Source organism: Phycodurus eques, chromosome 6, assembly GCF_024500275.1.
Source record: "Phycodurus eques isolate BA_2022a chromosome 6, UOR_Pequ_1.1, whole genome shotgun sequence".
Taxonomy (NCBI): Eukaryota; Metazoa; Chordata; class Actinopteri; order Syngnathiformes; family Syngnathidae; genus Phycodurus; species Phycodurus eques.
In genome coordinates, this window is record NC_084530.1 from 23,176,176 (window position 1) to 23,198,372 (window position 22,197).

Here is a 22,197-nt window from a genome sequence, read left to right on the forward strand (position 1 = left end):
CCTACCTAATTATTATATTAATCTTTTTTTTTCATATAGTTTTCGAGCTTTGTTAGCTGGAAGCTGTAATAATCAATATTAGAAAAAATAAAATGAAATATTTCCCCTGTATGTAGTGAATTTATATAATTTTCACTTTTTGAATTGAACTACTGACATGGTTTTCCACAATATAAATTTTTTTTTAGATGCATCTAAATTTTTTGACAAGTGAAATTAAATACAACCATCAACATATAAGCATTTTCACATGGGCAATTTAGTTTTTACAAAGCATGGACAATGGACTCGCCCAGCACCCGTCCAGTCTGACACTGTTTTCTTTCAGGCTCTGGAGTCTTGTTGGACATTTGGATCAAATTCCGCTTTTCCGTTGAGCAGTACTGGTGTAACAGGACCAGTTTTTAATTTCAGTATACAGTGAGTCTTCAGTTTACGACTGAGTTTTGTTCATTTGGTGGCGACATAACCCACATTTTCCCACACAAGTCGGAACGAGCTGTTGTCTATCAGTAAACTACACTGCAATGGTCAAGTCATAATTACAATATTTTATTACAAAAACACTTAAGCTATAAAAAATGAAAAACAGCCAGTACAATAGTAACTGAGTTTGCCTTCTTTTGCCGTGTGACCGCGTATTCCTATGCCGCCCAGCTAACTGTTCATCGGTCAGTTTGTATCCTCGAAGCGTTGGATGTCATGACGGTCGTAAACTGAGGACCCCATCTATTGGTATAAACTTTCTTCCTGCGCACTTATAATCATAACAGTTTAAGATTCAAATAAGTGAAAAGAAATATAAATTGTGCCAGGCCATAAACAGTAGTTATCGCATCGTTTGTCATCAGAAATTAACGTCTTGACTTGAACATTCAGCAGCGATGATTTGAACATCTGACGTTGGCGTATCCATACTGTACAGGGGGTCCTCTGTTTACGATTGATTTCTGTTCCTATAGTGGCAATTTAACCCTATTTTTTTACAGAAGTCGAAAAGCACGTAGTCTTATAACTAACTTGCACAATGGCAGCAGTATGCGGTTTTAATTGTACTTTTTTAAATTTTATTTTTACTTTTTTCTCTTTGTTTTAAATGTTTATAAGCTGTTTTTTATGTTTTTAAATGCTTTTAACCATGTGTATGAAATGCGCTATATAAATAAATTTGCTTTAGTAAAGTCACAAAACACAAATAATACACTGATCACCATGCACCTTATTTCGGAACATCAGACCGCACTACTATTATGACCTTTACAGATGCTATGATTAATATATTTAATATTTCATTTTATCGTGTGTTGTTTTGATTGTGGTTTGTTGAATTTCCCTTGTGGATGAATGTCTTTCTAATTACAGTAAATATTTGTATGAAAAATACTATACATAAATATAAAACAATCGAAATGTGGAGTGCAGTTGTCTCGATTCAACCTTTATGTATAACCAAGACCTGGAGGACTGCGAATCTACACAGATATGACGAAATAACATTTTTATCAAGCTTGCAGTGATATTATGACAGTAAGTTAAAAAGGACTTAGTAAATTTTGCTCTTAGGCTAACAAAATGAAGAACAGTAAGGCAGTAACTAAATGCGCCTTCTTGTGCTGTGCGACCTCTAAATGTCGTATGTCAAACGCCATAAACAAAAGACCCCCATAAAATGTCTCACATGATGGCAAATTTAAACACTCAAGTTTTGTGCATTCAAAATTAGAAATAAACTTTTTTTTCATTCTCTGTCTTTTAGAATGTTGGTAATTTAAAAAACTTTTTTTTTTCTTCTTCGAACAGGTAGTGTCCATTTTCCGGTCAGGTGGTTGAGTGAGAATTTCACAGCTGCACATGAAAGGCAGGGCGACTGCGAGACGGTAACTTGATAGAAGGCTGTGGCTGAGGTGGGGGCTCATGTGTAAGATAACAAGCTTGTTTTGATTGCGGCAGCTTATGGATCCATACATTGTTGAAGTGCAGAAACCGAATCGTCGTCGTTGCCCCGCCGCCTCAGCGTTGTAATTCTAGCCGGTGTTAACATAACTGGTCCTTTTTATTGCACGTAAACAAACACACACGTGCGCAGTCTTTGCATTACACACCGGCAGATGCCAGTTTATTTCTGGCAAAAAGCAAGAATGCATGAATGTGACCTCCATAGAAATATGCCAGGCCGCATAGCACAAGCTGTGTTTTTGGTCTGGGTCCAACTTGTTTGGCCTTGTCGCCTTGAGTGAGGCGGCTTCTGCTGGCTTAGATTGCTCTGCTGGCGAGTGCACAAAACCGTCTTCTTTTCAATAAAAACACAAAATGTGACTTCACATTTTTAAACAGTAATTGCATACCGTAGGCAATGATCTTCCAGCGTCAAGCCATTATAAAACCTTTTACTAAATGCTCAGGCAAATTAACATTTAACGTTCCTCATATATGCCCCTTTTCCGTTCTACTGGTTCTAAATAGGCGTTTCTTTAAGCGCGGTGACTTGTGACTGAACTGTCGCAGAGTGTCCGTGGTTTGTTGACTGTTTTCATGAGTTTCATGAGCCAATCAGTTTTGCTACAATTCAAAATCTGAATCAACGTCTTAACGTCGCAGCAGATAAGCTTTCCTTCACAGGAACACACCTTTCCGGGTTTAGCGAGCCGCACCGTATCAACCCATATATAAAGTATATAAAGCATCAAATATTGTGTTTTACATCAATACTTAACTATATTCATAATGTAAAATGTACATGTGGATGAAAAAGCAAAGCTTGTGACTAGAACGTACACCAACGTACGTACACGCTGGGTACATTCAAATGAATGGCGCCAGCGAGCCTACTTTCAAACATCCACACTCTCGCTTTTATTCTCACCAACACCCTCTCTCTTTAGCAACCAGCTTCTTCCTTAACTATTAATCTTTTTATGGTTTAAGGAATGTGATAAAGTACAAGATACTGAGAACATAGCATCACACGCCTATACAGGCTCGTTGGGCATCCACTTATGCAATCGCTCATGTGCAGGGTACACGATGGTCCGGTCTAGTCGGGTTTGACCACGTCGCGCAGTGTCCGGCAGGCTTAAAGAAGCTTTTGTTCTGTGATCGACTGAGGAGGTGCAGGCATTTTTGTCCATATTCGCAGATGAAATACAGCGAGATGGAAGGTGCGACAAGAAAGGAGCGTGTCACTTTCTTCTTGATCCTGCTCCAATCCCTCCCACTTTTGATTGGTCCCTTTTGTAAAGGAAAAGCAATGGAAGCCAGGCCAGGCCAGGGCACAGCGGGGCCAGGCTGTGCTGGAACTTGGAAAAGCAGCAATACTGGGTGGAAGGTGTTTCATGAGCAATGCCGTAACCGACAGCAGGGGGGGAGAGCCTTAAAAAAAATTTACATTCGCTTTTTTTCCCTAAATTGGGGCCTTAATTATGCTTAGGAATGGCATGATGCGCAAATGTGCCATTTATGTCACATTGAATGGCACAGATGCAAATAAAAACTGCTGTATTTTCTTTGTAAATCTCTGTAAACTATTTGATGAATTGTGAATTCGACTTTTCATATTTGAGGTCAATATTATGCTTAAAAACTAATCTATGAATCTGCTGTCCAAAGGTATTAAAAATTCCATACTTGCACCCACATTTTTGCTATGTTTTCCTTGTAAATCTCTGTAAAGATTTTGATGAATTTACAACATGCCTGTCCACGGATCCTTTTAAAAGTTTTTAATTTTGGGTTCCAAAATAGAAATTCAATTATGCATAAAATGATGATCATTATCATTATATCAGCTGTTCATATGTCATAAAAAATCCACTGAATCAAAATAAAAACAATGCTATGTTTTTTGGAAGTCTTTGTAAAACATTTCAAAAATTTATAGCAGGGTGTCTGCGGATACTGAAATTTTCATAAAAAAGTCCTAAATCATGCAGAAATAATCAGTTTAATGGTTAAATAAATGCCACAGGTATGAAAAAAAATGTAATCTTTGTAAATGGTTGACAAATTTATCATTAACTCATTAAAAAGTTTGAAATGTGATTTTCTAAAATTTTAGGCGAAAAGTATGCTTAATAGAGTCCACAGAATCATTCAATCCGCTATACTCCTCCACTTAAAAAAAAAAAAAAAAAAAAAAAAAAAAAACACTTGCTGTGTTTAATAGTTCATTTATTATTAACAAAAATTATTTATTTAAAAAAAATTATTTACTTCAGAAATCTTTGTAGTATTGTGAAGTATTTGCTGAAAGTATAGTTACTGCTGCTGGTTGCACTAGCCAAAATAAAAAGTCTATATTTAGTCTTAAATTTCATCAAAGAGGCCTCAAAAAGTGTTTAGAAAGTCTTTGACTTTCTTAATCCTGCAGGTACCCTCTAATTGTGATTTCTAGGTATTGCTTGAATTAATAAGTGTTGAGTCATGTGTAATAGTTTTTCCAGTTTCAGTTCCAGTTTAGTACAACATGTTGCAAAAAAAAAATTGTTTTTTGTCATTGCGTAGTAGTTGCAGTGCTTTTAAAAATAGATGTGTTCTTGCTTTGTTTCTTCTGGAACAAGCAGGATTCTCACCCTTTGCTTTGCTGCCCTGTGTGTGGGAAGATGGGACAGGGGGATGTGTGATTTAGTTTCTTTTTTTCCAGTTCAACAAAGATTCACTCTTGTTTTCTTCTCTCAGAGAGAGGAGGGATTAAGACGCTTCCTCTTGACATGGGAGCAGCACTCGTCTGGATTATATTTGATATGTTTACTAAGAAAGAAGCATTTGTTGAGCTATTAACATGGACTTGTCGAGCTTTAACTGAGCTTATAATTATTACGAATTGCTTTGGCCTCTGTCCATAATTCTATTCTTATATCGATTGTGTGTACAAGAATGTCACCCATTTATTTTTTTTATTTATTTACTTTTATTAGTTTTACAAACAAAAACCCTTAACTCCACTACGGTGGGAATGCATTTACTATTTGTCACATCTTTACAGTGGTTTGTACTTCAGAATTTTGGTTATGAGTCTTGTATTGTATCTGTGTTTCTATCGAGGTGTCCTGCGGGTGAACGCTTGTTAGGTTGTGGGATGAGCTGATTACATTGAACAGGAAGTTAGGTCATCAACTGTGTCCATTCTCTCACCCGAACTGCACCGCTTGATAAGGTTAGAAGGTGCAAACAAATACCACAGGACAATGTTTGTTTTATAGAAAAAGAAGTCAAAGACACATACAACATAATCTTAGCAAATAAACACAACCTAGGATCTTCTTGTATGTTGGGGAATAGCCAAGTTTAGCCTGGGTTGTTACTTGAAGTTAGTCTTCACTTCCTGTGCATATACACGTTGAATTTTTGTTCGAAAGCAAATGATCTGTAAGCCATTTGTTTTAAGGGTAATTTAAGATGAATTGAAATGATAGGTGTTGAAGTGCTGTGGTATATTTACGGTTAATAGTGGTATATTTACCGTTTAAAATATTAACATAGTCAATTACAAACATTTTATTTTTGGGCGGGGGGGTCAATTCCTCACATTTTTTTTGCTATTCGCCCTTGTTGGTTTACTGTATAATAACATGCAATTTTTTTACTTCATGGAAAATGTTGGTCTAATTCTGAATTCAGAGGTTTGCCCTGCCTCTATGTAAATGCCATCGACCACGACTGTGCTGCACATCTTTCATGGAAGTCCCCTCTGGCTTCCATCAGGCAGAGGATGGGTGGGGGCGCGGTGGTATGACGTGGGTCCGAGGGCCATTGTACTTTTGCTCGGCAGTTAACTGCACCGCACGGCGCTCGCTGGATGTAAAAATAGCCGTTCGCGCAAGAATCCCAGTCACGTCACGCAAACAAAGACAGATTTATACAATTCGCGGCATCGAGTACAGACGAGCTTTTGTCCCCGAGAGGCCGCGAGCACCAAATGTGACGGTCTCGCCACTCCCCCCCTCGCAGAGGGCTCTTTGTTCTCGTGTAGACCTAGTGACCTGATAGTCAGGGCAAAGTGAAGGCGCCGTGCGTACTTGTTTACTGCATTCAGGTTGGATTGCTGTGTCATGGAAATGCTCTGCGCAATTTAGCACACAATTACAGCTTAGCCTTCAAAGCGTAACAGTCTGTTCCGTGACGCTGGTTAAAGTCTTTATTAAGTCTACAGTGAACCCTCGTTTGAGACCTTTTCGTGCGTCATGTTATCATACACGTCCACTCAGTTTGGTCGTTTGGTGAAACATACACAAAGATGGCCACAACTGCTCAGTAATCTGCAGTAATATTAGTCGTTTTTCAGGCAAAATAACACGCAAGTAAGCATATTATGCCTGTGAGTATTATATTGTTTGTCTACATGCGTTTTGTATTGTCTGTTAGCAGTAAGCTAGCGGACTTTCCTTAGACAAAGTGTGGTTGTTTAAAATACACTGTGAATTTAATCGATGCGAGTGAATTTCTTTATTTTCTTTTGTTTTTTGCGTGCGGGGCGGTGGGTCTGCTTCATGTCTGTTTAAATTGCAAAAACCTGCCCCCTCTTTCACATTACATAATTAAGAAATATATTATGATATGAATGCACGCAAAATTAAAACCATTTGACAATTTTTCCCACCTCACGCTTGGTGTTTTTTTGTTGTTGTTTTTTCTCCCCCAGAATGTGCACCAAACCAATACTGACATACTGTGGGTGCTCTTTTCAATTTCCTGCTTGGAGAAGATACAGAGCAAAGCTAATGCAAGAGTAGAATCTTATCAACTGACCTCAAAATGTGGCCTGGTGTCTGGCGGTGTTTTCTGTCTGATTTTAACAATGCCACCCTGTTATTTCACACATCTTTACTCATCTGCTGCATGTTTACTTTACACACCCCAGATGACCTGGTTACTTGTCGTTCTGCTTAGTGCAAACCATATCTCCCCTAGTCGCTAAGCTAAACGAACGCACCTGGCTAATTGATGAGCTACAGTACAGTCCACGTGTAAGTAACTAAACCGCTGATCTACAAACCCCAATTTCAATGATGTTGGGGCGTTGTGTAAAACGTAAACAAAAGCAGAATACAATGATCTGCAAATCCTTTCCTAGCTCTGATACTGGGTCCGAATGTGGTAAATTGCTGGGTTGACTTCTTCCCCCCCCAAATCTGCCATCAGTGCTTTTCACACTGCCCGTGAAAGCTGGCTACAAGTGTCGTCCTCCCTATGTCATGGCTCTGATACTACCTCCAAATGCGTGAAATTGCTGATTCAACTTCGTCCACCATTAGCGCTATGGCGGATGAGCATCCGATTTATATTTTGTCATTAGCATTTAGTGCACTTTAGGTTGCATTAAGGCATCCCAAATGCACATCGAAGCCTTTTATCAATGCTGTTAATGGAAGATATTAGCAGAAGGGCTCAGCCTCAACATATTAAGCCTGATGAAGGACTTTAAACTCTTTACAAGGGCAAGTGTATTTTTAGCATGCTTTTGGACACCCTGGTATGTTTTCAGTCACGGTGTCTTTACCGCTTTATCACATTCAGTCGGATTTAAGTTTCAGGTTCTGACAAAATGTTTATTGTAGGAGTGGGAATCAGGTAAAGCCTAATCTGGCTTGCATTTCCACCGCCGGAGGGCGGCGGAATTGCAACAGTGTAATGCGCTAAACAAGAAACACTGCTTTTAGTCATCCTTCAAGCAATGGGTTATGTTTTGGGTTGGACAGTTTGGGACCCTTTACAGTGGAAGTTCTATAAAATATGTAACGTCCTGAACTGTTGACCAATCTACGGACAGCGGTATCTAATTTAACTCAACTGAAGCGTACCACCAGGATTGGCACCCCAACGAAAGGGTACTGAACAGTGGGAGGGTTCATGTTGGAGATTTTGGGACAACGGAAAAGCTATATTGTGCAAAACTCATACTGCGGAAAATTCTGTTGATCAATCAGTGGCCAGCAGTATGTCTAGCTACTCCCCCACAAATGTACCAAACCTTACTGCCGGGACTGGCACCTCAATGAATTTGTATTGAACAAAGGAATGGGAGATTTGTGACCTTTTTAGGTCTGCAGCTAATATTAATTATGCATCGAATACTTTAGTGTTCCAGTATCCTTTTTAAAATTTTATTGAATAATCAAGTATTTGCATAAACTATATTTTGGTTGAGTTAAAGAGCAATTATGAGTACACAAAAGAGATGTCATTTTACTCAATAATGAACAACCAATTGCTCTTCTTTTTTAGATAACGGTTTTCTTAAATTCACATTCAGCAGCAAACTGTAATTTATTATCTGGAAACATTTTCATTGATGCAATTTCAAACAAATAAAACATTATAATACATTTCAGTTTGAATTTACCATTTATTGTAAGTATAAAAACACATGGTGTTAATTGAAAAAGGTATAAACAGATGTGTAACTTCACTTGAGCAGCTAGCATTTTAGCACGTGACATAATACAGTAGGTTCATGGCTGTGCGTTTGAGCTTAGACCAGACTAGACTAAAATGAAGACACCTTGAGAGCAAACACAAATATTGCCCTCATTTAGGCCCTTTTACTCTTAAGTCCTCTCTGACCAATTTTGCTACATTTCACAACCTTCTCTTGAGACGGCCCAGTACCTAATTCATCACTCTCAATATTGTTTTTTCACCTACAGTACGTGACTCAAAATGTAGCCACTTACTGATTAGATGGCTATATGTCTCACAGTGCTTATCTATTGGCCTACACTGAGCAAAACTGTCAGTTAACTAATATGACAAGCACACTGATTGACGTCACGGTATGGTTGCACACATACTGTAGTTGTCACCATTGTAGTAAACTGGCTACAAATTTGACGGTACTCATCATTAACCCTAACCCTCCGCAGGGCTAACGTTATGTTAATTAAAGTTAAAGTTAACCTCACTAATTGACAGTACATTTTTACCTTGTCATTGGTCTTCCGCTGCATTCTGTGTATCTTGTATCTTTGGAGGAAATGTTGCAAGGATTGACGTACCCTGAGAGAGGTGCTGTTGTAATACGTAAAGTCCGTGTTACAGCAATTACATATCACCGATGTTATACTTACTGCTTAGTTTGGTATGCTCCCACACTTTCGCCATTTTCTTTTTTTCTCACATTTGTATTCTCTGACGTTATCCCCCCGCTCTTTGAATCAAATGGGTGCGCTTCACTTCCGCCTCCTTCCTTCGCGGAAATGACTTAAGCGTGTTGTGCTTGTGTGTCCCTTGAGCTTAATAAAATAAGCAGTTTCCTGAGCAGAGAAAATTCCTCAAATTTTTTTTGTACTCGAAAAACTGGAGTACTCGTTTCTCCCCTTGACCTTTGACAGAGAAAACGCTATCCTGTACCAAACTAAGAAGACGGACACTTTTCTGTTGACCAATCAATGGACAGCAGTGTGTAGCTGTCCACCTTTCACAAACGTACCACAACATACAACCTGGACTGGCACCTTAACGAAGGAGTACGGCTGTCCCTCACTATATCACTGTTCACTTTTTGTGGGTTCCATGCATCGCAGATTTTTTTCATCCTACTTACATAGTGGATTATTTGCTATATCGTGGGATTTTGCGGTCATTATTTTCCACATGGACTGTCACTGCAGACCAATAACCCTGAGCCAGGAGGAAAGAGTGCGTAAAAGATAACACGTCTAAATTTTGGGATTGTTTCACCCTTAATAAATAAATAAATAAAATAAAAAAACTCAAGTGCAAATGTGCCTATTGCAAAGCACAACTGACTTCAGTTACACAACTGCACATCTAAGGTAAATTAAAGATCATTAATAAAGCCTACCACCGCTAGTTAGAACAAATTCTAATCCCTCCGCCCGAAGAAGGATAGACGCAGCCCTTTAGATCGCTTTACTGTATTGAACCAAGGTAACAAAATAAAAACAAGCACATATTCACACACAATCTGTTTTTGCCACCACTGACACAGCATCACTCAACACACAGGGTGGCTAACGGTTAGCCAGTTGAAAGCTAGCCAACGCTGCACTCTGATTCACTCAGTCCCATGCCACTCAACAGCCCAGGCCTGCCTTTTTAAAGTCACACGTATTCAGTCACAGATTACAGTATTGTGGAATGAGAGGATGGTGAGCCCAAGTGGACAAAAATGATAACTCCACCTCACATACATATAGTATTGGTGTTATCCATAAAGCTATAAAATATATATAAATAATAAGATACTACTTTATGTATTTCGTCTGTCATAGGCGTGGTCTGGAATGGGTATTTTAAGACCTTTTTGTATGGAAATGCTATACCGTTACCTACCTTGAAAGAAGGTGGATACATCAATGGATAGCACTGTGGCTCCGGGTTGCACCAGTGGGACTTGTACCCTTACGAAAGGTTACTGAATCCTTTGGGTTGGAGATTTTGGGGACCTTTTAAACCCTAAACCTTGGTGGATATGAGGCTTACGTCACTGCTTGTTCCTGTCATCGGTTCAAAGCTGAAAGTGGTTTTATACTTTTTTTCAAGATATAGTCATTTTTATTGATCCTCCCTATCTCCCTGAGAGAATTTGATGTCGGTTATGCTTAGCAGAGTGATTAGCTAGTGTTAACATTCTGGACAAAAATAGTCAGGAAGTCCACTTATGAACCGCACCACCACAAAATGTCTCAAATCCGTTGACTCATGTGCCCCCCTCTCATTAATAATGTGACTCAACTCAGTTGGCATCTTCCCCTGACCCTTCCTAACCTCAGACCCTCAATATCCCCTCTGTTTGGCCCCCCTCGGGCTGTAGTAACTGGGTGGGACAAGTGGATGGTGTCTTCCTGTGTTTCATCCTATCAGGAGACTGGGAGGAAAAGGGGGACGAAGTTTTTATGGACAGCTGCGATATCAGGAATGGGAAGGGGGGGGTCAATCCCCATCCTTATTCCAGCATCGTTCCATGCTGCCCCATTCCCAACCCTGAGACAAGGCAAGCTCCTATAAACTAAAGTTGACACTGCATTTAAATGGCTTGATCTTGAGATTCACCAGCAAAGATGGAATATTCAGAGCAAAAAGTGTGATTGGTGCTGCTTTCACATTCCTGAAGGATTCCCAACAGAGGAGGTATGTAGAGACAGGGCAGTTACTTGTTCCAACACCATGGTGTCACATTGTTTTAGTGAGTGTTTGTAGTATTTGGACTGAATGTTGGGAGTCAATATAAAGCCCCTGTGAAGTAGTATGGTTCAAATCGGTATGGCTCTGCACTTTTATCCCCCTTTTGTTGGGGGTACAGTATTTATGTCTAAAGTAGACACACTGCATTCTGGTGTGCTTCTGTGTGACCATAAGACTTGTCATCTTTTTGAAAAAATCCATAACATGCTAAGAGAATGCAACATGTCCGATGGCCCTACATTGTTGTTTTGTGTACCACAGTTGGCTTTGTTGTGTGTTGCACAGTGTCACGCTATTTACCGCCACAGTCCTGCCTGTTCGTCTAAACACCCTTTGGTGGGAAAACCCATCAGATGACTTCAATTTCACAATACTTCCAAGACATTGTGCAAAAATTTCAGGCAGTAGCTCTTCGTAAGAATCTACCCTGAAGGACATTTAATTTTTTTTAGGGGGTATGAATCTGCATGAGAAAATCAATGTGTGTTAGGAAAAAGTGTGAAAGACTACAGATGGATGAGCGTTTCGAGCTAATCACCAGCTTGCCAATGTGCCAGCACTCTCTCTCCTTATCTGTCTGTCATTTTAAAACTGACGGAGCCTTGACAGATTGAATTGGTTTTGATTGACACTGCCATCATTTGATTGACAAGATAATGATAGGATTACAGTCCATTATGAGCTGACCTGATAGTGAGCTAGCATTACAAACCACGGCTGACTGAAGGACATTAACTGTTTGGTAGCTCTGTCATTACGGCATTATGGTCAAATTGTCAAATTATTATTATACAGATTATTATAATACTTCATGAAATTATGTCTACAATGGCATTGCACAGTGGTTCTCAAAAATTTTACACCAATTACCACCTAAAAAATATATTTCCTAGTACCACCATCATGACCAACATGAAAATACATTAGTGTCGTACGGCATTGAGCTTAAAAAAAATTATTCCTAAAAGGTATCTTTAATATTATTCGAAGTCACTGTCAAATTGTGCACATTTTGAACATTAACATTAACTATAGGCAAATAAAACTGTACTGAGATTTAGATTTTTTTTAATTTTAATTCTATTAAAATGTATTGCACATAAATTAAGTGAAAATTGTACCTAAATAAATTATGGCTGCAACTCAAGATTATTTTAATATTTGATTGTCGATTATTTTTGGATTAATTGATGAATCGGATGAAAACATTTTTTCAGTGCAGAAAATGCACAAATATGAATTGATTGTGATTCAGTTACTGGTTTAGTCCGTAACATGTCAGAAAATTGGCAAAAATGTTGATCATTGTTGTGTTTCCAAATGTCTTATTCTGATTAACCTCAAAAGATCAGTCTGTTTTCATGGAAAACTACAGAAATCTGTGAATATTTACAATTGAGAGGCTGAAATTCCAACGATATGGACAATTTCAAGTCAAACCAGGTCTCTTAACAATTAATTATCAAAATACTTGTCGATTAAATTAGTTGTTGCACGTCTAAAATGTTTAAAGACAAACCATTCTTAAAGATTAGATGTGAATGTATTGTACTTAAACAATTAAATACAACTGAACTGTATGAAAGAAATGTACTGAACTGGATTAATTATTTTTTCATCCACTCTAAAATTATGCACAGTTTGAACATTTAATTAAATGATTCTTTTTCATACCACTGGTGGTACTTATACCACACTTTGAGAATCACTGGCATACCAGATATGTACAGTGCATTATAGCTGCAATACAATTTTGTATTGTACAGCAGATATTGGAGTTTCCACAATGATTAAAAAAGAAATGTGGGTCAAAATATAAATGTAAAAAAATGTCGATGTCCAGCAGGTTCGATTTTTATCCCAATGTATTTTTTGTTTCTCCAGATAAAAATACAATGGCACACAGAATTTGGACATACGTGCTTCTACACTTCCAGTGCACATTTATTCCCAATATACCGGTACTTCATATATGTCATTCATACCTTACTGTAGCATTTAAAAAAAAAACAAATAAAATGTTTGTGTGGATTAGTCTTTCATCTCCAATTTGCGTAACAGGCTTGAAACTTGTTGTCTGGTTTGTTTTTATTGTTATACTGAAATTGCTTACTGGCCACCGTTAGATTACTGTACAGTTTGTTGTTTTGATCTGACCAAGCCAGTCGTCTACATTCCACAGGCTGCTTGAAGCGTGGCCATGCTGTAACCTTAGCTCTGTGTCCCCTTCAAATCCCTAAGGGGGTAACTTGACCTAAAATGGCCGTGTGGTGTACCGGAGGGCAGAGAGAGAGATGCTCCACTTTCTCCACATGATAACAATAACACAAACACTCCAGTGTGAGTGTTTCAGGTTTATGAATTTAACTGAACAGGAAAGGTTTAATATATTTTAGTGTGCCAGATTTGAGGTTGGGTGTAATAAATAGTAAAGTAACACATAACATTTGAACAGCACTGAATGTTTGTGTACCAATTGCTTACGGTATGATAATTTAATATCACGATTAAATGTATCATATTAATACTGTTTGTACTGCTTATAGGCACGACAAAAAAAAACAACAGATGCATGCACCTAACACATTGCAACACGTTTTGTTTTGAATATAAAACATAAACGCAGATGCCCGGGCAGTATGGCGTGCCAGTGGTTAGCACATCTGCCTCACTCTTCTGAGGTTCTTGGCTCAAGCTTTCCTCTGCGGACTTTGCATGTTCTCCTTTTGTTTGCGTGGGTTTCTCCTTGTGCAGTATACCAATTTCCTCCCACATTCCAAAAACATGCATGTAAGCTTCAATGACGACTCTAAATTGTCCTTAGGTATACGAGTATGAAAGCTTGTTTGTTTATATGTGCTCTGTGATTGGCTGGCATCCAATCCAGGGTGTACCCCTGCCTCTCACCCAACGTCAGCTGGAATAGGCTGCAGTTCATTTACCATCCGAATAAGGACAAGCGGTATGAAAAATGGATGGATGGAAAATCACTGCACTTTTTCATAAATTTGTATACATGCAAGATTCACAAACAGCGTCGCAAAAAAAAACCATTCAACGTCGATCTCTGATTGGTTGCAAGAATGTAAACAGGAAGATTTTACGGTACGGACGAGCAAATGATATGTGAATGAAGTGACATGAATAGACAGACGCCACATTATACAAAGAGAAGTCTACGTCAGATTTGTTTACACCCAGATGCGAGATAGGGTATTAATAATAATTGCAATGTAAATCAGAATTACTAACTGAACGGTTTATTGGTTAACCGTTTCATCCCTATATGATATTGATTTTCTATGTCATTTTAGGATTCCTGGAAAGAGGTATTTTACTCCACAGTTCGATTCTTCCACGTTAGGGAAAACGTATTTTTATTGTACTATTTTTCATTGCAAAATGAATCTTTAAATAAGAATAAATGATGGATAATAATACAAATAATATGTACCAAAGAATTTCAAATTTAACAAGGGCTAACTAAATAAATATGCTATTACAGAGTGCAATCAACAAGTGCAACTCAATGGAAGCAAATACAGTTTATCCATACAAGCAAATAACAGGCTGCAGGCACCAACTTTTCACCAACTTTTCATTTGAAAAGCCCCTCAATGTAGTGAATTGTCAAGGATGGGAACAGCTCCATTGTTCTGCTTGACTATAGGTCACTCGGAGTCACTCGGAGTCACAAGCGCATTCTCTATTTACTCCTGGGTTTTTTTTTTCTCACAAGTCAAGCGAGCCGCCACGATTGTTCATATGCAATGCGATAACATGCCGGCAATGTGCTGAGGGCATTCAAATAAAAGCCTTACATATTTAAAACATTGGACATCAGTGTTTTCTCCGGACACTCCGCTTTCCTCCCACATCCCAAAAACATGCATGGTTGGTTAATTGACAACTCTAAATTGCCCGTAGGTGTGAAAGTGAGTGCAAATGGTTGTTTGTTTGTATGTGCCCTGCCATTGGCTGGCAACCAGTTCAGGGTGTACCCCGCCTCCTGCCCGATGATAGCTGGGATAGGCTCCAGCACTCCCGCGACCCTAATGAGGAGAAGCGGTTCACAAAATGGATGGATGGATGGACATCAATGCCATTTCAGGCTTTTATTTTGAAGTTGACCCAACGCGGCTTCATCAAACCATGCGTTTGCCCCCTGGTGGCTGGCTGACAAGGTTGCGAAAGCGCTTCAAATGCAGAAGTGCCTGCATTTTAAATGTAAAGATTGCCAGCGATCAGACTAATTAAAAAGTGGCAGCCAAAATCATGATTACAATTTTATGAATTATGCAGCCCTACCCCTCGTTCTCTTCCATTGTTGCTATTTGTTTGTGTTTTGGTTTTCCCAGTTTGAAATGGAAACCTGACCATCCTCGTCGGTATTTTGTTTTGGCTGCTGGTGAAGTTGTAATGGTCTTCGGACCATCTCATGCTGGGCCTTGGCTTGCACACAAAGAGAGACCCTGGAAAAATGAGCGCTCTCCTCTGGATCCAGCACTTGTCGTTCCCAAAAGCGACAATAAACAAAGCTTTTTGTTAAAATTCCTCGCATACAGCTTCAGTGTGTGTCCTTTTATGTTGGATTTCAGTGTTTCCTTACGTAACAATTATGCTGACTTTTGTATTCAGTTAAGCAATCCCAGCCTGCTGCTTCTTCTCCCCCCCCCCACAGTAAATTGTAATGGAACAGCCCACCTTTGGCACCATGACTCGCTCCCAAAATGACCTCTTTGAGGCTGCATGTAAACAAATTAATGGCCTCTTTTACACAGCGGTACCGCAAAGTGGCAGTAACATAAGAACCAGCATTAACAGCCTTGGCCTTTACACAGAACCCCGCAAAGACTGGATATTTCCTTTCACACAGCGACATGGCATCTGACAATCAGATAATTAGATGATGTCAGCACCAGTTTCTCATGTGACATGAAATGTGACAATTGCTTTCAACACAACAGAGCGGGAGAAGTTTTGAATTTCTTTTACATGCTCTCGTCACTTTACGCTGTTAAGCCTCTCTTTACTTCCTTCTAAGTGCGGATGTTTGCTGGTTGAATTTGAATCGATATGGGGAAAAGCCGGCTGGTGGGCATTGTGAACGGGGATAGATGTTTCGTTCTGCCTATGTTGCAGCTCTACTACTGCAGAAGGTGTCAAATTGTCAGGTTGACTTATCCCCCTTTTTGCATCAGTTTTGCTTTCTCACAGCAGAATAAGCACTTCAAACGCCCCTAAAATCCTCCATACCGAATGAATTCAGGAAAAAGCAATTAATTACTAAAGTACATCACATATTCTACTGCCCACACTTCTCTTTTCACCAATAATGTTCCATTTACGCTATTTAAGTGGAGTTTTTAGGGAAAGTGACGCCGTTTGAAGTGTAATGGGTATTTTGGCGCTATGCTTTACAGAGCTCTTTGAAATTTTGGCCCGTATGAGCTTATTGGTGGATATTTTTACCTGAAACTTGTCAGCCAGTCGGAGAAGGGCTTCCCAAAGTAGCAGATGAAACGAAAGGGTCGAGGAGATATGTTGAGAAATAATAATGCTTCATTCTAATTTGAAGGTTTTTTTTTTTTTTTTTTTTTTTTATAAACCAGATTTTCTATGGGCAATATCAAAAACACTTCCCCAAAATGGCATTTTTCCCGACACAAAAAAAATCTTTCGGAACCCATTATTCAGGTACTCTGGTTGGAGTGGCCATTCCAACAGGACATTTGGACAGACTGTCATTTTTGGGAAATCTTGTCATGTTGCCAATTGGTACCTTTGACACAGTGACACTGGAAAAGACTACTTTGATCAGAGCGTGTAAGGCGTTGCAGGCATATTCCCGACATTGTTTCGACTTTGATACTATCTCAGAAGGTGTAAAATTTACAGGTCGACTTTGTCCCCCTTATATTACGTCAGTACCTTTCATACAGACATGACAAAAAGCCAGCTTTTTGACGGGCAGTGTGAAAGGGGCTACAAACCTCGTCAGGCCTGTGTTTTGACTCATACTACAGAAGGTGGGATCGAAACTGTCGGATCGACTATATCTGTGATGGACAGTTTAAAAGTAGCTACAGGCTTTGACAGTCTCTGATACTACCCCAGAAGGTGTCAAATTACTGGTTTGATTCCCCCCCCCCCCCATTTTGCCACATTACTTTTCATACAGTAACACGGGGGGGAAAGCAGGCTTTGGACTGTGTGAAAGGCTCTAAATGAGTCCGCCCACCTTTGTTTTCCCTCCAGTACTACCTTTGAATTCGGAAAAAAACAAGTCTACTTTGCCCCCACATTCTGTGTCCATTGGTACAAAATATTGTCATCGGAAAAAAAATGAAAATTTTGGCTTTGAAAGGGACTGATGCTGATATATTCACCTCTATCATGCCCTTTTTGTTGCGAGCCAGAAGATTTATGGCTAAAAAAAAAAATCCGCTTGCTGTTGCGCATTTGTTTAGGCAGGCATTCCGGTAAAACGAGATTTTTGTTTTTTCATGGATTAACTGTGAAATGTTTCGTTTCTCTTTTTTGTATATTCATGACTGCATGGTATGGTAGCATTTACTGTCAGAACATATAGAGGGACTTCAGGTGTCTGCCAGTAAGCAAAAACTTTAGGAAAAGCGTTTTAGACCAGCTAAAATGTATTTGGGGTTAATCAGAGGCACTTCAAATAATGGCAGGTGTGTGCTGAATCTCAATTAACATGACTTTGAATGTGATTGGTTAATTCAGAACACAGTCACATCCCATTTGTAAGGGGGGGTACACAGTTGTGCAACCACATTATGTTTTTTTTTTTTTTCGCCCTCTCAGATTTTTTTTTATTTCCCCTCTCAAATTTATTTACATTTTTTTTTTTTTTTTTCAAATTGAGTTATACAGCTTATTGGTCACTTATGGTGAAAACAGTTTAATTATGGTTTATCTTGGTCTCTTTTTTTTTTTTTTAGACGGGTGTGTAGACTTTTCATATCCACTGTATAGAAATAAAATGTACTTACTTACTTTACAACAAATCTCATTGAGAGGAGCTCCTTATCTCTCTTGATGGATTAAGTTCTCAACCACAATCAGGATGTGACATCAGACTGTGGCTTTTGTCCTGCTTCTACCCGATGCACATTTGTCCTTTAATGGCCTCGCCTCCCCTCGCCTTGTTCACTCACGGTCAGTTGGGAACGGAGTGGTCGTTGTTAGAGCGAGCTTTAACTATTTTTGGTGTTTTGTGCAGGCATGGAAGAAGCGGTGGTTTATGCTTCGCAGTGGCCGTTTGACAGGCGACCCAGATGTGCTGGAGTACTACAAGAATGACCACGCCAAGAAGCCCATCCGCGTGATTGACCTCAACTTGTGTGAGCAGGTACCCTTCCTTTTCATATGCATAGACTTGTCTTTGTTTCAATTTTATTACTGCAAATTCACTACACTATGGAAAATCTAGCTTTCCGTGGTAGTGGGTTGCTTTTTACAAGAGTGGATGATTTTTTGTAGGGTGAGCCTTAGAATATGGTTGTCAGGGTAAATAGTATAAAATAGAATATTCTGTAATTTCCTGTTTTTACAGGAATTAAGTCATATTACGATAGAAACAAAATGACCCTTTTTTGATGATAAAGTTGATGAGAAAAATGTCTCAACTGAACCAGCCGGTCCTACCATCACTGTGTATATATGTATTGTGTTTTACAGTAATAATTAACTATATTGGTGGCACGGTGACCGACTGGTTAGAGCGTCAGCCTCACAGTTCTGAGGACCCGGGTTCAATCCCCGGCCCCACGTGTGTGGAGTTTGCATGTTCTCCCCGTGCCTGCGTGGGTTTTCTCCAGGCACTCCGGTTTCCTTCCACATCCCAAAAACATGCATTAATTGGAGACTCTAAATTACCCGTAGGTGTGAGTGCAAATGGTTGTTTGTTTGTATGTGCCCTGCGATTGGCTGGCAACCAGTTCAGGGTGTACCCCGCCTCCTGCCCGATGACAGCTGGGATAGGCTCCAGCACGCCCGCGACCCTAGTGAGGAGAAGCGGCTCAGAAAATGGATGGATGGAATTAACTATATTATTCATATAATTTCAAAAGTACATTTGGCTAGAAAGCAAAGCATGGCCTCTCAAAATATTCACACACTGTCCTTATTCTTGACTGTTTCCTCTTTGTGGCCATCTGCTTCTGCATTGACTATCGTGTCATGTTTTTGTGGTTCAATGAAAAAATAATACCGTACAGCGTATTGTATATGGAGCCTCAAAACCGGTTACAGTGGCGCAGTTTTTCCATTGCAGTCGGTCGGTAGATGTGTGGTGCTTAATCGCTAGGTGTGTGGCGAAGAGTTGCCAATTGTAATTTTGTTGCAAAGGTCCATTTCAGTCGCATTCGGCAACGTCGCTTGGTATATGGTGGGACTTATAGGTCATGTGAATATTGGAGCTGTTGAAATTTAGGACTAATCCATCCCCTCTTCCACCCTTAGGTGGATGCCGGGCTGACGTTCAACAAGAAGGACTTGGAGCACAGCTTCATTTTTGACATCAAGACCATCGACCGTGTCTTCTACCTTGTGGCTGACACGGAGGAGGAGATGAACAAGTGGGTGCGCTGCATCTGCGACATATGTGGCTTCAACCCCACCGATGACGGTAAGAACCAGACCTATTACTGTACATTCCTCTTGTGTGTCCCCAGAGGGCTACTATCTCTCAAATTTTATTTTGGAGGATTATGGCTAACCTTCTCCATTGGCCCTGGCCCCAATTATCTAGTTGTTGTTGTTTTAGGGCTGGTTTTGCACAGTTCCCCGCTGCTGTTTCGAAGCATTACAGTACATCCAAAAAGTATTTGCAGCGTTGGACTTTTTCCACATTTAGTTATTTGTCAGCGGTATACCAAAATTGATAAACCTAAGACATCACATGTATGTTAGTATTCAGTCTTTGCAATGAAACTCAAAATTCAGGTCAGGTGCATCCTGTTTCTGCTGATCAAACGGTACCTTAATTGCAGTGTGTGGTAAATGCAGTTGCTCAGGCATGATTTGGAAAGGTACACACCTGTTTATATACATTGATTCCATAACTTTAAGAGTGCGTCAACTTATGAGTTTTCCCAGTGATGAGGCAAGACTTGGTCAATTGTTGTTTTTCTTTTTTTTTTTTTTTTTTTTTTTTTTTTGCCTTTGTGTTGCAAACCAAAATTTGCGTTATGAGTGAGCTTCAGGGCTGCCGACTCTCGAGTGAAGAGGAGAAAGAACTGTAATGCTCTTGCATGTGGACAAGGAGTGCCACAGTCACTGATGCACTTGATACTTTTCTTAATGGGAGAAACAGTCAAACACACAAAACAAAAAGAACAATTCCAAGGAGCTGCTGTAGGCCTCAACTCACACCCAGTTTCTCACATGCAAACTAAACCCACCAACAGACTGACTCCAGCTTCTGATGTCACTTGGCCATGTGCGTGAAAAGCACACATCAATACACAAATACTACAGTGCATTACAATGCACTTTATAAAAATTCTATTTTATTATGATTTTATGTGATACAATGCTAGCTGTTTTTCTTTACTAAAAACTAAATATTTACATTTTTGGGGGTTGGAATGTAATTAATGACATTTCAATTCTTTTAAGTGGGGAAAATTTATTTGAAATACAGGTACAAGCAAATTTTGTTTCAAGCTTGGTCTCCGAGCGAATTGAACTCTTAAGTCGAGGTACCACTGAAAGGTCCCACAGTTGAAGAAATTGTCTGTTGACCTCCGGAATGGGATTGTCTCGGAGCACAAATCTGGCTTATCGCTGGCGTCAGGCCGAAACCACCATGTCCAAATTTGGTAAATTTCATATTTTCTCACAAATTCATACAATTGGCCAGTGCCCACGTAGGAATGTTATGTTTTTTGAAGAGGAAAAATAGCATTCTATTGTATTGGACTTTATTAAAACATAGAACATCAACATAATTCAATAGAATGCAACGAAACAGTTTTTGCATCATGTTTTAATGCTGCAATTCATTTCATTGTGCTGCTCCTTCTGATGTAGCTGCCTTTGCCACCGGGAGGCTGTAAGTCATGCAGACACTACTGAAAGTGACCTAGTAAGAGTCTGTAATATTTGTCATTTTTCAGAGAGGATTAAGAATATATACCTGTGAGTATTGGTATATTATCTGGCTACATGTGTTGCGCCACTGTTTGTAGTTGAATGTCCGTAGCATAAAGGGTTTTAAAACGGCAGATATCGATGCTACTAACCAGTCACGTCAATGGCATTTTCCTTTGTATGTCAGCATTAAAGCTATAATGCACGACTGTTTTTTGTTTAAAAGGTCATTTTCACCCAAGTCACTACTAGAGGAGATGACACAATGCTGATTAAGCCATTCAGCTCCTCTAACATCTTGCTGTATTGTCAGTATATATTTTTTATATTTAGTGAATGCCGTATTAATTTCCCGTGCTGGCCCGTTTGGTGCAACACTGGAAATGACAGCACGGAAATGACAGCATGGTAATGACGCATGTCCTTCAAAACATAGTAAAAATGTTGTAGAATCACATATAACGGGCATAACATGCATTGCCTACGTCTTATTGAAGCGACGGCTCTGTTCTTTCGTTGTTGTGTAGAATTCAAGCTTGGTGTGGGGTGGGGTGCCAAAAGTTACATACTATAGCTTTAAGCTAGCGGGCCATTCTGAAGGAATCGTTTTTTTTTTTTTTTTTACTTACACAAAGTTTCATTCTCATTGTTTTAGTTGAACAGTAAACTTCAAGTGGGGTGTCATTAAACAGCTTGAAGCTTCTTTTTTGATGAATTGTTCACTGTTTGACAAACTGTTGTTTATTGTCAATGGAGTTGTAGTTCAGTTTTGTCCCCCTTATTAAATGTCTGTGCTTTTTAGATACGATTAAAAGGTGAAAAAATTGGACTAATTTGACAAATTCATCTTTCAACCTTTCAGTCCTGTTGCTTCAAGGCCGTTCTCTCCACTATTTTGTTGATGTCGCTTTTGTGTAAAATTCTTGGTCTCCTATA

General features: G+C 39.3%; 1 protein-coding gene across 11 annotated transcripts in view; it reads left to right on the top strand.

Moving 5' to 3' along the window:
- gab1 (GRB2-associated binding protein 1) overlaps window positions 1-22,197 on the top strand; it is a 76,989-nt gene that overhangs the window by 30,716 nt on the left and 24,076 nt on the right. For 9 of the 11 annotated variants that reach the window (XM_061679174.1, XM_061679170.1, XM_061679172.1 and 6 more), the window contains 2 exons: window positions 18,389-18,517; window positions 19,630-19,795. In XM_061679174.1, the coding sequence (XP_061535158.1) occupies window positions 18,410-18,517; window positions 19,630-19,795 (274 nt within the window). In that variant the 5' untranslated portion in view covers window positions 18,389-18,409. Of the gene's footprint in view, window positions 1-10,911; window positions 11,089-18,388; window positions 18,518-19,629; window positions 19,796-22,197 lie in introns of those variants that run through there. The other 2 variants (XM_061679175.1, XM_061679178.1) reach the window with 2 other exon arrangements.